This window comes from Sinocyclocheilus rhinocerous, unplaced genomic scaffold (assembly GCF_001515625.1).
Source record: "Sinocyclocheilus rhinocerous isolate Xijiao unplaced genomic scaffold, SAMN03320098_v1.1 scaffold1016, whole genome shotgun sequence".
Taxonomy (NCBI): Eukaryota; Metazoa; Chordata; class Actinopteri; order Cypriniformes; family Cyprinidae; genus Sinocyclocheilus; species Sinocyclocheilus rhinocerous.
Genome location: NW_015646359.1, coordinates 220,959 through 237,381, shown reverse-complemented (window position 1 = coordinate 237,381; position 16,423 = coordinate 220,959). Strand labels below are relative to the sequence as shown.

At 39.4% G+C, this 16,423-nt stretch overlaps 1 protein-coding gene across 1 annotated transcript in view; it reads right to left on the bottom strand.

Annotated features, from left to right (window-relative positions):
- Positions 1-16,423, bottom strand: part of LOC107707608 (receptor tyrosine-protein kinase erbB-4-like) — a 229,271-nt gene that overhangs the window by 6,067 nt on the left and 206,781 nt on the right. The window contains exons 21-25 of the mRNA XM_016511687.1: positions 7,557-7,712; positions 7,190-7,265; positions 5,431-5,577; positions 2,138-2,235; positions 1,850-2,020 (exon numbers count right to left, since the gene is read on the bottom strand). Coding sequence (XP_016367173.1) covers positions 1,850-2,020; positions 2,138-2,235; positions 5,431-5,577; positions 7,190-7,265; positions 7,557-7,712 — 648 coding nt within the window. The remainder of the gene's footprint in view (positions 1-1,849; positions 2,021-2,137; positions 2,236-5,430; positions 5,578-7,189; positions 7,266-7,556; positions 7,713-16,423) is intronic.

Below are 16,423 nucleotides of genomic sequence, written 5' to 3'. Positions count from 1 at the left end.
ATATAATAAAATAATACAATAAAAAAAGACTATGGGAACAATAAGATGATGTGAAGTTTCATTAAAGGTGAAACTAAAGGTTTCAGGGAAAAACAGAATTGCAAAATTAGTTATTACTTCCAAAATAAGGGGTCAAGGTTTGGCTGGTTAGTATGAGAGTAATGAAAGCCAAAATTATTTTCCCTTAATGATTTAGTAACCATTTTTCTTCAAGGAATAGTTCAAACAAAATTTGCTGAAAATGTACTCACCCTCAAGAGTTTGTTTCTTCTTTGAAACAGATTTAGAGAAATTTAGCATTACATCATTTGCTTACCAATGGATCCTCTGCAGTCAATGGATGCTGTCAGAATAAGAGTCCAAACAACTGACAAAACCATTACAATAATCCACACGACTCCAGTCCTGGGCCAGCATGAACTTCAATTACAGTGAATTTCATGCTGGTCCAGGCTGGTTTATGCTGGTCTGTGCTGGTCTAGCTGGTGGACCACCATAGTCATGCTGTTCTCAAGCCAAATCGAGCTGGTGAAGATGGTTCACCAGCATGGTCTTGCAGGGTTGATTGTGAGTAGGCCAGTTGTCTGTATGTAAGCAGTATCTTTGGGGACAAGCTTGCATAGTTCTATATTTAAGCCATTATTGATGTGAAAACCAAAAAATTGCAAACAAACACAAACATTTAGAGATATGAAAACAAAGAAAACTAACAGCATAATCATAAGCAGTTTGTTCAATAACAGGGGTTATGAGAAGTGCTATTGCTAATAAAGAGTTATTGATAATGAAAGTTCAAAATTGAAAGCTGCTGTTTTTAGGTACTTTCACGTTCACTTATTATAAACCATTTTGGCTTTATTTATTTCATATGGTACATATATAAAAGTTGTTTATGTCTGTTTAGTGTTCCGTTTAGTTGGGCACTGGACCCCTGACTTTGGTTGAATTAATTATCTTTCAGACATTGTTAAAAGTGCATGCTATCAATATTGTCTACAATATTTCATTCTCCTGACTTGTAGATTTTTGTGATGTTTTATCAGCTGTTTGGACTCTCATTCTGATGGCACCCATTTACTAGAGAATCCATTGGTGAGCAACTGATGTGATGCTAAATGTCTCTAACTCCTTTTCAAAAAAAAAAAAAAAAAAAACTCTTCTTCATCTTGGATGACCTGAGAGTGAACACATTTTCAGCTAAATTAAATTTTCATTTAATTTTCCATCTGCCCAATTGTGTTTTCAATAAGCAAAGATGGCTGACTAAACAATTTCCATTGACATGAAATGCTTTTGGATAACCGGGTATAATATATCTTTTTGTTTCAAAAAAAGGTTTTCTAAACCGTACCGCCTCTACCATCTACCACATATGCATTATATTGGACAAACTAGTTCATTCCTTTCAAAACTGCTGTTAACAGATTGTCCTGATCCTATACTTACAGCACTGGTCAACAAATAGTGATAAACAAAGTGCTACAGAGCCTCAGTGTGGACACTCTTCTGGGAAGATAACCTATACATTTTATAATTCTGATTATTTCATTTTAATATATTTTAGGCTGATTTCTTAAGGATCATGGACATTGAAGACTGGAGTAATGGCTGCTGAAAATTCTGCTTTGCCATTACAGGAATTACATTTTTACATACAGTATATTAAAATAGAAAAGAAAAATGTTGACTGGTAGTGTACGTTTAACAGAAGACAGTAAAACATAAAAACATTTTCAAAGGCTTTACATTTAAACTTTTTTTTTTTTTTTGACTTGCACAGCAATCAAGGTATATATTTTATCAGGTCATGAAAAAAAAAACTGTAAACAAAGCAAAGAGCTATTCTTACCTTACTGGTATCCATTGGTGGTCTTGATGTATAAGAAGAGGTAGCGATATTAAAGGTCTGAGGAACCAAGTACTCCTCAGCGTCCATCAGGTCATCCAGCTCCTCCTCGTCCAGTAGACTCTGGAAGAACTTACTGTGGTTGGGGCTGGGCAGCTTCATGCGGTCATCCCCCTGAGAGCAGAAATGACACCATCACTCTCTGCGATCACATTGAGTTTAATGGGTGGTGTAGGACAAAAGTATTGATTTTCAAGGTGAGATATAATACAAAAATAGTTATATTCTCACCTGTATGACGAGGTATCTCTGAGGGTCTCGTGCCATGCGGCTGAACTCTGCAGCGAGTTCTTTAAACCGAGGCCGACTATCAGCATCAATCATCCAGCCTGGAGGTGAAGACAGTAAGAAATGGCAGTAGTAACTACATTTATCAATTACACAGTTTTTACAGACAAATCCAATGTAGTTACTCAAATTAAGTTTTATTTTGACTGACTAACAGACAGATAGAAAGACAGATAGATTCCTTCATACGGAATCACTCAAGATCCTTCAGATTACCAGCTCCATGTTGGCGATTCTTCTCTTCAGTTCACCCCACTCATTTTCTATAGGGTTGAGGTCAGGGAACTGGGACGGCCATGGCAGAAGCTTCATTTTGTGCTCAGAGACACCTTTTTGTGTTGATTGTGATGTTTGTTTTGGATCATTGTCCTGATGGAAGATCCACGGCCCATTATACGATTTTTTACAGTCAGGTTTAGATTTTTTTATCTGTTGGTATTTGATAGAATCCATGTAGCCATGTAGAAGCCATGTATCTGAACAAGATGTCCAGGACCTCCTTCAGAAAAATAGGCCAGTAAAAATCCAGCAGTATATTTCACCATGGGCATGGGGTACTTTTTAACCCTATTTGCACCAAACCCATCTGGTGGGTTTGCTGCCAAAAGCCTCTTTTTTTGTTTCATCTGACCATAGAAGCCAGTCCCATCTGAATGGGAATATACTTCAGAGATATTTTACTCATAAAAATGTTTAGGGGTGCCAATAATTGTTGGCCTACATGCATTGGAGAAAAACATTAATTTAATAATGTGAGTTCCACTTTCAATTGTTTTACTTTTTGAATGAAAGATAAAAAGATAAACAATGCAGATTTATTTTCACAGCCACCTTTGCTCATATTTAACAAGGGTGCCAATATTAGTGGAGGGCACTATAGATAGACGGACAGACTCATTTGCATCTTATTGAGCTGTTTTTTCTTTCCACATTACCCCAAATTACTGAACTTCTTACAGTTCTATTATGTCTCTGACAGGAAGTAACATGCCCTCACCTTGCAGCAGCCTGCTCCTTATTTTCTCCCAATTAATTTCCTTTCAGTTCTCATACTCAAACACATTATCCAAATGAGCAGCAATTACTCACGCAATCACACCACGTTTCATCTCCATCAATATTTCACATTTCATTGTCCGTGGGGCTACAGATGTCACAGCGAGTAGAATCACAAACAACAGCTTACAGTGAAAATGTAATTCGAATTAATGGGTTTAGTCCGTGTCTCATTTCATCTCTTTGTGTTTATTTGATTGAACCGGCTGAGAAACCCCACCGCTCACCCAGCTGCTTATTACCACAGTCCACAAGACTGTCTGGCCAAACATGGCGAGCGGCTGGGCTAAAAACCATGTGATTGCATGTATCTTGCTAAATAAAATATCACGGTATTAGTATAAAAATGATAGCATAGAAAAATCACAGTAATGCTGGTTTGTGTACATTAAAGTTATTGTAATACATTGGAATTCTTTGAAGTACCTTACTGTGTCTTTCAAATACTACACATCCATGATTTACCATCACTGAACCGTATGTGTGCTAGTACCTTTCTGTAGAATTTGAGCTACTGATCACATTCAGGATTCTACATAACACTCACATTTCACCATCACCATGTTATTAAACAACGTAAAGCAAATATTACAAATAAAATATTTGTAATTTTAAAATTGTAACTGTATCAGAATACACCATTTAAATACACCATTTAATTTATATATTATATCATATACAGACACCAATACCAATAGAATTTTAAAGTTTGCAGTCTGTAATATTTTTCTTTTAATATATTTTAAAAGAAATATTTTATGGGCATCAAGGCTGCATTTATTTGATCAAAAATATTTTACAATTTAAAATAACTGTTATATATTTTCAAAAGTAATTCATTCCTGTGACACAAAGCTGAATTTTGAGCATCATTACACCAGTCTTCAGTGTCGCATGATTCTCCAGAAATCATTCTAATATTGTCATGAATCTGGTCCGTGGTTTTCCGTCTGCTCGCCACCAGATGTTGCCTTCCAGTTACATTGACTCTCACACTACACAAACTGTTGCATGTCACCCCGGACTACATTTACCATCATCCATTGCACTGATTACACACACAGCTGTAACCAATCATTCAGAAAAATAGGCCAGTAAAAATCCAGCAGTATATTTCACCATGGGCATGGGGTACTTTTTAACCCTATTTGCACCAAACCCATCTGGTGGGTTTGCTGCCAAAAGCCTCTTTTTTTGTTTCATCTGACCATAGAAGCCAGTCCCATCTGAATGGGAATATACTTCAGAGATATTTTACTCATAAAAATGTTTAGGGGTGCCAATAATTGTTGGCCTACATGCATTGGAGAAAAACATTAATTTAATAATGTGAGTTCCACTTTCAATTGTTTTACTTTTTGAATGAAAGATAAAAAGATAAACAATGCAGATTTATTTTCACAGCCACCTTTGCTCATATTTAACAAGGGTGCCAATATTAGTGGAGGGCACTATAGATAGACGGACAGACTCATTTGCATCTTATTGAGCTGTTTTTTCTTTCCACATTACCCCAAATTACTGAACTTCTTACAGTTCTATTATGTCTCTGACAGGAAGTAACATGCCCTCACCTTGCAGCAGCCTGCTCCTTATTTTCTCCCAATTAATTTCCTTTCAGTTCTCATACTCAAACACATTATCCAAATGAGCAGCAATTACTCACGCAATCACACCACGTTTCATCTCCATCAATATTTCACATTTCATTGTCCGTGGGGCTACAGATGTCACAGCGAGTAGAATCACAAACAACAGCTTACAGTGAAAATGTAATTCGAATTAATGGGTTTAGTCCGTGTCTCATTTCATCTCTTTGTGTTTATTTGATTGAACCGGCTGAGAAACCCCACCGCTCACCCAGCTGCTTATTACCACAGTCCACAAGACTGTCTGGCCAAACATGGCGAGCGGCTGGGCTAAAAACCATGTGATTGCATGTATCTTGCTAAATAAAATATCACGGTATTAGTATAAAAATGATAGCATAGAAAAATCACAGTAATGCTGGTTTGTGTACATTAAAGTTATTGTAATACATTGGAATTCTTTGAAGTACCTTACTGTGTCTTTCAAATACTACACATCCATGATTTACCATCACTGAACCGTATGTGTGCTAGTACCTTTCTGTAGAATTTGAGCTACTGATCACATTCATGATTCTACATAACACTCACATTTCACCATCACCATGTAGACGTCTATGGTGCAGATGGGCGGCTGGGGCAAACGTTCGCCCTTCTCCAAGATGTCTGGAATCTCACGTGTGGGAATCCCATCATAGGGCTTTCCTCCAAACGTCATCAGCTCCCAGATAGTCACCCCTGAATAACAATAGTCAACACATCACATTCGGTATACAGACAGATTTGAGAAAGTAAAAAAAACTAAGCTTTTTTTATTATTACATACAAAAAAACTAAGCTTTTTTTATTATTACATACAACTTTTTATTTAGAAATTGTATCTTATTTAATTGTTTACCAGTTACATTGACTCTCACACTACACAAACTGTTGCATGTCACCCCGGACTACATTTACCATCATCCATTGCACTGATTACACACACAGCTGTAACCAATCAAACACCCTACATAAGCCATGGACTTCCTCTTCCTCACTGCCGAGTATTGTTTGCGCATATCGCTACGTCTGTGATAGCAACATTACGGAGCCATCCCAAGTTTGCCTAGTTTCTAGTCTTGGTCTGTTTCGCCTGTTTAGTCTAGTCGGTTTTGGATATCTTGCCTTTCTTTGGATTATTCTCTTGCCCTGCTCTGTTTGGACTCTGTTTGACCCTCGCCTGAACTATTGCCTGTGTTTTGGATTACCCATTTGGATTACCCTGTTTGGACATTGTTCACCGGAGATCGACCACGCCTGTTTACCAGACTACTCTTTTGTCTTATCCATGATATGCCTGTTTGCCAATGTCCGACCCTTGCTTGTTTTGTAATCACGTTGTAAATAAAGTTCTGCAGATGGATCCGCACGCCTCTCGTCTCGGTCGCCCATATAACGCCCATATAACAAATATGCTGAATTCCTGCTCAAGAAACATTTCTACTTAATATCAGTGCTGGAAACAGTGGTGTTGTTTACTATTTTAGATCACTGTCACTTTTGATCAATTAATGCATCTCTGCTGAATAAAAGTACAAGTTTCTAAAAAAAAAAAAGAAAAACTTACTGAGCCCAAATACACTGAACAAAATTATAAACGCAACACTTTTGTTTTTGCCTGAGGTGGATGGATTATCTCGTCAAAGGAGAAGTGCTCACTAACACAGATTTAGACAGATTTGTGAACACTATTTGAGAGAAATAGGCCTTTTGTGTACATAGAAAAAGTCGTAGATCTTTGAGTTCAGCTCATGAAAAATGGTGACAAAAATAAAAATGTTGCATTTATAATTTTGTTCAGTGTATATTTGTCACGATCTGCTACGGTGCGGGAACACGGAGCAAGGAACGAGGAGACCAAGAGTACAACAACCAAGGAATTTATTAATCTTCACGGGGAATCACACGTAGCACGAGGAGTAGACATAAACAATACCGGACGCTGGAACACACACAGGGAACACTATTTATACACACAGGAGGAGGGGATGACGAGACACACCTGGGAGCAATGACACATCATGGGAAACACCTGGGACAAATTAAACATGGGAAAGGAAGGCACATGAGGAGCAACACAACCACAAAACACGGAACAGAGTCTGACAATATTCTGTATTTAAAATTCAATTTAAAGCCTAAATATATATATATATATATATATATATATAATTTGACTCTCCTACGCTATGAGTAGCGTTGACTTACAAATAAGTCCTTATCATTGACTAGTGAAGGATTGCTTTAAATTTATACTATACTACTAACTGATTTAAGTAAAACTAGGACACTGTAAAAGTGTTTTACTCACCATAACTCCATACATTACTCTGATGTGTGAACTTCCTGTAATGAATGCACTCCAGGGCCATCCACTTAATGGGCATCTACATAAGAGAGAATTCTCATCAGGATGTAATAATACATGGAGTAATGCAATCTGTATAATTAAAACATACATTTGTGAAATTCTAAAGAAAAAACAAAGAACAGTCCAATTTGCAATATGATTAGAAATTAGAAATACAATCAAGAAACTACCATTCTCTCTACCATTTTTTTTGTGTCCAACTCACATGAATTAAAAAATAACTTAAAATGAATTAAATGAATCCAAACCACATATTAAGTTTTATGAGTTTTTCAGAACTAGTGTGTCTCAGCTTGTCAATACTGACCTTGCCTCCATCTGAATTATACTCCTTTTCATCAGCATCCAGCAGTCGAGCAAGTCCAAAATCAGTGATCTTGATGTGGTTCGGAGATTTTACCAGGACGTTACGGGCCGCGAGGTCCCTGTGCACCAGCCGCCTCTCCTCCAAGTACATCATACCCTGCCAAAGAGGAGATCTGAGTGCTTCTATCCAAAAACACTATGATTATCATACATACACCTATGAATCACTGCATTCAGAATAGGGCTGCACGATAAATCGCATGCGATTTATCGTGCAGCCCTAATTCAGAACAGTGGAGGTCTGTTAAGAATATTCATCCTACTAAAATTGAAAACTAAAGTTACTTTCATAAAATGATAAATTTAGTGTACTACATTGCACAAGTTGGAAACTGAGCTGGACAGATTGTGAAAAGTCAAACAGATGAAAAAACAAATGTTATAACAATGATGAAATACAAATTATAGCACTTCTGTAGTCACTGCTCATAAATCATCCCACCAAAAATATTTCCTCTAGGGTTGAGTCAGTGTCTGGCCATCTTTAATATATAATAATATATTATTTTTCAATATATATATAATATCATATTTTTCACATCTTAACAAATATCCTTCCTTGTCTGTACCCAAATTGTGATGGTAATGTCTTAAAAAGATTGCACTTAAAACCACAGAGTTATTTTTACCAGAACCAGAAACTTTAAAACGTCTAAAGAAACACTGATACCAACAACATTGTGCAGTTATGAGAACAGATGGACATGTTTGGAAACTCTGAAGAAAGTAATTGCCCCTGCAAGTTGTGTTTCTTTTGCTGCTCGTCTGTGAAAAAGATTGAATGACATAGTGATATAAAATTGCCTTCATTTCAGTCTGTGATATTTTGCAACAAAGAAAAGTGCAAAAAGACACTCTCAAGGGACAACAAAAACAAGTCAAGGGTGCACTTGAAGTATATAGAAAGAAAAAAGGACTGGTCTGCATATTTTCAATGTTTTATTAATAATACAGCATTCAACAGAAGACAACAGTGACCATCAGGCTGTGTTCAAAACAGTAAATGTCTGAAAAATGAGAAACGTCTCGGTTACGTATGGTAACCCTCGTTCCCTGAAGGAGGGAACGGAGACGTCACGTTGGATGACCGACGAATTGGGATCTCGCCTAGAGAGACCAATCCACTTCGAGTGCAAACTAAACGAGCCAATGCACATTGGCATGCGATTATTGCATCCAGCTGCCGCTGATCACAGCGTGAGTTAGGTGCATATGGAAAATTGGAGGTGATTGTAATCCTCATGGAATGGCAGAAGTCTGTCGGGGAAACACACTGAGGCTATACCGTGGACTTTACACATATGGGAACCACTTAGGCCTCTACATATGGAACCCAGCCTTCTACCGGTTCTCACGGATTCATCGAGTGAGGGCCTGGCGCCGGACGCTCCACCACGTCTGGCTGCCGAGGGGACGCAGGAGCTCAACAAGGTCTACTATACGGACTCTCTGGAGCAGTTTTAGATAGCCGACCCGAAGCCGGGGCCACTCAGTGCTTCTACCCGAGAGTCAGACTCGTAACCCAATCACTGCTGTGTGTGTGCACTTTGGATGGGTAAATGCAGAGCACTAATTCCGAGTATGGGTCACCATACTTGGCCACATGTCACGTCACCTTTAAGGTGAGAACACAGGAGGATACCGGCTCCACACGAAGGCTATAGAATATAACGAACGTGTTAGGGGTTGCCCAGCCCACAGCTCAGAGACGGCATTCCCCTTCTGCCGGCCTCCATGACAGACAAAGAGCTGGTCTGAGGTCGTGAAGCTTTGTGTCCGGTCTACGTAGCACCTTAAGGCTCGGACGGGACAGAGCAAAACTAGGGCTGGGTCTGCCTCCTCCGGGGGCAGCGTTTGCAGGCTCACCACCTGATCCCTGAAGGGAGTAGGGGGAACCTTGGACACATAGCCGGGCCAGGGCCTCAGAGTTACCTGGGAGGCGGCCGGCCCGAACTCTAGGCATGAATCGTCGACCGAAAATGCGTGCTGGTCCCCTACCCTCTTGATGGAGGCCAGTGCAAGCAGGAGTAGATTTTTCATTGACAGAAACTTCAGCTCGACTGTCTGCAAAGACTCAAATGGGCCCTGCTGTAGTGCTGTGAGCTCTAGAGTCAGGTCCCAAGAGGGTATAGAGGGGGGCCGTGGAGGATTTAGCCTTCTCAGAAAAGAGATCCTCTGCGTCGGGGAGAGTTTGCTCTTTTCCCAGTTGACCCGAAGGCCCAACAGGCAGAGGTGTGAGAGCACCAAGTCCCTGTGTTCGCACAACTTATCCTGAGACTGAGCGAGTATGAGCCAGTCGTCGAGGTAGTTGAGGATGCGAATGCCCTGTTCTCTCAGGGGAACAAGGGCCGCCTCCGCAACTTTCGTGAAGACACGGGTTGACAGGGACAGTCCAAAGGGCAGGACCTGGTACTGATATGCCTGTCCTTCGAACCCAAACTGCAGGAATGGCCTGTGGCGCGGAAGGATCGACACATGAAAGTACGCGTCCTTCAGGTCGATCGCTGCGAACCAATCTTGGGGACGGATACACCTGAAGATGCATTTCTGCGTGAGCATCTTGAACGGGAGCCTGTGAAGGGCCCGGTTCAAGACGCGCAGATCCAAGATAGGTCTCAACCCACCGCCTTTCTTGGGTACAATGAAGTAAGGGCTGTAAAACCCCGACCTCATATCGGCTGGAGGAACCGGCTCTATCGCGTCCTTCGCCAGTAGGACTGCGATCTCTGCACGCAAGACAGGGGCATCTGCTGCTTTCTGGACCCCCATCGAGGGTGGTGAGGGAGGATGAGCCACTGGGGCGGTTTCTGGCAGTGAAAGGTGCTGTCCATGACCCAGTGATCTCATCATGCACCTCCGGGAAGAAAGGCACTGGGGTGGGGCCCTGAGAACCAGCGCGAGCCACCCTGAGAAACCAATCGTCCAACCTCGAGGGTTCGGGACGCGGTGGAAGATTCCACTCAAACCCGACACTCTCAGCGGCCCGGGAAAACATAGCCATCATTTCCGGATCCGGATCTGGCACCGCTGGCCGCCCAGAAGGCGGCAGCGCTGACGGATCTTCCTCCCCAGAAAAGTCTGGCTCACCTTCCGATGCAGCAATCGACATCCGATCATCGGGGGGCTCCTCCGTCCGCCGGCACTCCGACACCAGTGGGGCTGTCGAGAGAGCAGGCTGGACCCTCAAAAAGGGTACCACCTGTATCTTCCGAGTCTCCCCCCGACGATCGGATGTCGATCGCTGCATCGGAGGGAGCCTCGGAAGATACAGGTGGTACCCTTTTTGAGGGTCCAGCCTGCTCTCTTGACAGCCCCACTGGTTTCGGAGTGCCGGCAGCTCAGAGACGGTCATACTCCCGCAATGGGAGCATGACTCGTCCACGAAAGCCGCCTCAGCGTGCTTAATGCCCAGACACGAGAGGCAGCGATCGTGACCATCACCCGGCGCCAGGTATCGACCGCATCCAGAAACGCACGGATGGAAAGGCATCTTTAAAAAGACACGTCTTTAAAAAGACGTTCCACCCGTAGAGCTGTTTTAGAAATGCTCTTTTAGAAATGCTCTTTTAGTGTGCTGAAGCGCACAGGGGAGATGGCCGCTTGCAACACACACAGGGGGTAGTGCAGCCTGATGTGTGCAACCCACTCGACACGGGAAAACCACCGCCGCTGAAGCACCGTACCGCCAGCACGAGAGCCCTCGAAGAGCGTGCTTGAACTCTAACCGTAGATTCACTCGGTAAGCAGAAGGTCAGGAGCAGAACGATAGAACGGCTCGGCTCCGAAGCGCAAAGCTGAATATGCGCTGCATCTGCTGCCTACTTATGCTCATGCTGTGATCAGTGGCAGCTGGATGAAATAATCGCATGCCAATGTGCATTGGCTCGTTTAGTTTACACTCGAAGTGGATTGGTCTCTCTAGGCGAGATCCCAATTCGTTGGTCATCCGACGTGACATCGAGAGTGACCGACTGAAAGAGAACATATTTCTCTGTAATACACTGTTCCCTTTGCCACATTGTCCATCATTTCATAGGCAATACATTTTTTTTCTTGCTTAAGTGCTACTCAAAATTAGTTAGACAGCAGCAACAGAAAAGAAGGCAGACAAAAGCTGAGTCAAGCACATTGTGTTAAAATACATTTTGTCCTTAAACTTTTCAGCGTTACAGACAAATATGAGAATTAAACACAGGAGCAGACGCCTGATACTGAGAGAGTGAATCATGAATCGATCAATCACCAGCCACACACACACACACACACACACACACACACCAAGGCCACAATGTGCAATATACTGCAAACTTTTTCCAACACTTTTTATTACTGTATTTTATAATAAATGCATGTACTGTATTACAGATGTTGTATTACTATCTGTATAGTCAACATAAAATATCAGGATATCTGGATACATATCTTGATACATTTTCAAACTTGTTTACAATGAAATATGCGTTAAGTGTACACTACCCTTCCAAAGGTTAATATTGTGAAATATTATTACAGTTGTAAGCTGTTTTATGCTTGAATGTATTTTAACAACTTTGAAACTGAAAGCTGTAGGGCGTTTATTTAGTAGATCAATCTGTTTTATTATAAAATATCTTTTTTTTTCAGGATATGTCCCTTTTTGTCACTCTTTTACAGATAGAACAATGTTTAAAATGGAGAACATGGCTTTAGATGTCCCTATCACCATTTCTTACTGTTTATTCTCTAATTTGCCATGAATAATATGCACATTCTCCAGTCACTTAACGGCAATAAAACATACCCAGTCCACATCAAAACTGTGTCAACAGCAGTGCAAGCCCAGCATCTCTCATAGGATAAATTACGCAGCACTGTTCTAAATGAGCAGAATCTTTCCATAGTCTTACAAACCATCCATTTATTTTTTATTAACCATTAAACAGAAATTCATTCCCTCAAGCGTGTTCTGCTCATCTCCTGCGCCATGACCATTGCTTTTGTTCTGAAGGATCAAGTGTTTAATGTCTTACACGCTCCATGGATTTATAATTATTTTAAACAGATACAGGACAGGATGAATACTATTGGCTCAGGTATGCTAAGGTTTGTAGCAATCAACATTTCCCTTGATTGACTGTCTGATCCCAGAAGTAATCTGTTTTAAATATACTTTCATTTTACTGCACTGTAATTGCATTTGCGTAGCTCCATACTGGCTCTCCTAAAGTAGCCAAATAAATACATACAATAAAAATGGTGTTTACTTGTACTGTTTTGGCCGATTGGTCTGCTATCTGAAACACTTATTATCTATTATTGTGCATATGTTATTTTCAGTAATGTTGGCTATTAATAAATTAATATGTAAACTTAATGAAATATGTCTGAGAAATAATGAATTGTGTACATATTCAATAACAATTATGAATACAAATAATGAATACATGTAAATATTAAGTCAGATTGATTATACATATACTTACACATAATGTTTTAATGTTTAATGGTTTTGAATAACAGTCCAAAACGTTTCTAATAATAAAGTAATCCACACGACTCCAGTCAATTAACATCTTGTGAAGCAAAAAGCAGCGTGTTTGTCGGAAACAAATCCATCAAAAAGAGTTTAACTTTAAACTGTAGCTTTTGGACAAAATATAAGGCCAAAATAATAATGTTTCTTCCAGAGAAAGTCCTTACCTTGTTGTCCTCTCACATAAAAATCCAACAACACAACTGTTTAGAACTGTTTTGGACTGTTGTTGCTTGTAAATGGTGATTAATCTCTGCATATTTCACTCCTGATTCAGACGAGATTACTTTTTCAAGAGAATGTAATATTATGGATAGATGACTGATATTTTAGCCGGAAGCAAATGACTGAAGGTAAAAATGTCTTGATGGTTTTGTTTCTTACAAACACACAGTTGTTCTCTGCACAGGTTGGACTGATGGACTGGAGTCATGTGGATTACTTGTGGATTATTGAAATGTTTTTATCAGCTGTTTGGGCTCTCATTCTGACGACACCCATTCACTGCAGAGCATCTTGGTGAGCTAATGATGTAATGCTAAACTCATCTACATCTTGGATGACCTGAGGGTAAGTACATTTTCTGCAAATTTTTATTTCTGGGTGAACTTTCCTTTAACCAATCAAAACAAAGATCATTTGCATAAGCGCAGTAGAATTCTCAAGGTCTGCAAGGTAGAATTGGTCATGATATTCTGATCGAAGATTACACAGACTTTTGTTTCTTTTGATGATGATCATGCACAGTAAAAACAGAAATGTATTAATACAGTAAACAGAGTCATGTTCAATGTACAAGGAGTTGTTAAACAATGTAAATGTCAATTTTAAATAAACACATTCAGTTTTAATATTATTATTATTATTTGATATTATATTAATAACTGCTGTGGTTGCTGCCAAGGTGTCAAGGTTAGCAAGATAGCGAGATCCAGTTAGTCTAACTACACCATTTGCCAACAAAGCTACTTCCACTAAGATAAATAGGAATGCTAATGGATAGCTTTCTCCAGTTAATATAGACTTCCTTGAATGTTGCAGTGCATTTCTAGAAGCATCCATTGCTTTTAACAGCCTTGAGCTTTCTGTATATTCAGACCTTTAACTTCACTTGAAGAAAGAGAGAGAGAGACTGCATAGATAAAACAGACAGCAAAGAGCAGTCCTTTGTGTCCACTGTTTGAGAGCACCCAGATGAAAGTAGGAGTAACCTAATCAAAACACCGTCTGCATTTAGCATAACAAGCCATCTGCATGCCGATCCAGGGAGCGAGACTTAATGCCGGCGTGAGGTGCATTCGGGGGCATTCATAGAGCATCTCCTCATCTCACTCTTTTATGCACCAGCTTTTATGTGTGCATTAATAAAGGTTAAAGTTTCAGTGGAACGGAAGGGTCCCTCTGTGCCCTATTACAACATATTCTCGCCTCTGGATAGGCAAATAACAAGAATTAGACTCACTTGATTATTTGGAACTAATTAGAGAGGGAAAAAAAACAAGGTGCTATGGCGAAGGCATGCTTAATTCTGCAGACAATAATGCTGACAAGGGTGGAAAGAGGAAGTGGGCTGGAACGAGAGAGAAGCCATACTCAGCATCACCATGGGAATAGAAAGTGACAGAGGTGACTGGTACAAAACACACTGCAAGAACATACAGAATCCTATGATATATACACAAATATGCCCAAATGTTACAATCAAAGGCATGCATGCTATCATTATAATCAGTGTTTGGAAGGTTACTTTGGAAATGGAATAGGTTACAGATTACAAGTTACCCTATTTAAAATGCAATATTCTTACATTAATGTAACTGATTACATTTGATTACATTTTGATCACTTTTCTAAATTTCTAACTAATGTTTTCAACTGTTTATCATTTTGAAACATTTAAAGCAGGCAGGGTTAACCTTACAGTAGTGCTCAACACTGATTACTGTCAGACTTTCAGAATCCTTCGTCACTTGAATTAAGATTATAATAATTTAAATTTAAAGCAGAGCCACCACAAAATCAGAATTCAGCAGATCTTTTTTTTTACTTTGAGATCATTCTGAGATTAAATACTGATTTAAAATAATAAGATATAGTTTAATAGCTATGATACTGTTTCTTGAAATTCAAGCTTTGCATAGCTTCGACAGGAACCATTGGCATTTAACAATGTCATGGGAAAAATAAAGCATATGCATAAATCCAAATAGGAAATAAAACAGTTATAAAATAAACATGTGTCCTATTCTGTGTCCTAAACTCCTGAAACATTGGTGTCTCATATTTTAGAGCAGTCAATGTAATTTGGGAAAGAAATAAATCAATCAAATCTCTATGTGTGTGGAAATATTCAGATGTAACCCCCTTTGTAATTGTTAACATTTATTTTGTAATTAAATTACGTAATTATGTTACATGTAACTAGTTACTCTCCAACACTGATTATAATGCAGTTAAAAATAATGATGTGTAATATGGTTATTGTGCAAGCCTGTCACTGCATAAACTGGTTAAACAACAAGTTTTATTTTCTAAATATATTACTATTCTTCAAGAACAGGACAAATATGTATACAAAAATAACTGATCAAAGGGAACTGAAATCGACCATTTTTTTATGACAATCCTCAGATTTAAAAAGTCTTCATTCAAAAATAGCTTTCCAGTTGTTATTATGACATTTTGTTGCATTCATGTTCACTGATCATGTTCAAAAATGCAATCACTTTGACATGACTTGAAAGCAGCATCTCTCTATTTTGGGAAAATAATGAAACTCCAAAATGGAAATACATTGCTTATTGACAATAAACATACATTGTATTGCTACACTATTGACAATATAAAATATACAACAAAAAGAATAATGTTACTGGTTAATTCCAATATATTATTTGTTGTTCTGAACAGAAACACAAACTAAAGTGATATGTTGCCATATGGTGGATACAGTGGTCAACCTTACAGGAAACAGAAAAGTCTAAAATCTCTGAAAACATCCAATGTGCATGATTGAGCACTTGTTTTGTTCGAGTTATCCATTTGCATTCACTCACAAACAAACATGTTTGTAAATATTCCCTAAACATGTATGAATAATACAGAAACTGCACTAATATACTCAACATACTGAAACAATGGCAATATAAGTCTGAAAATGTCCCTGTGGAGCCTCCTGAAGCATCTCATTGTTTTCCAGATACATTGTGAGTCTTGTCTCTACCATTGGTTCGTGCAGGGTATTAAAAACGAACCAATGGCTAGGCAGCGGAGCTGCACGAGCCTATGGCGACGAA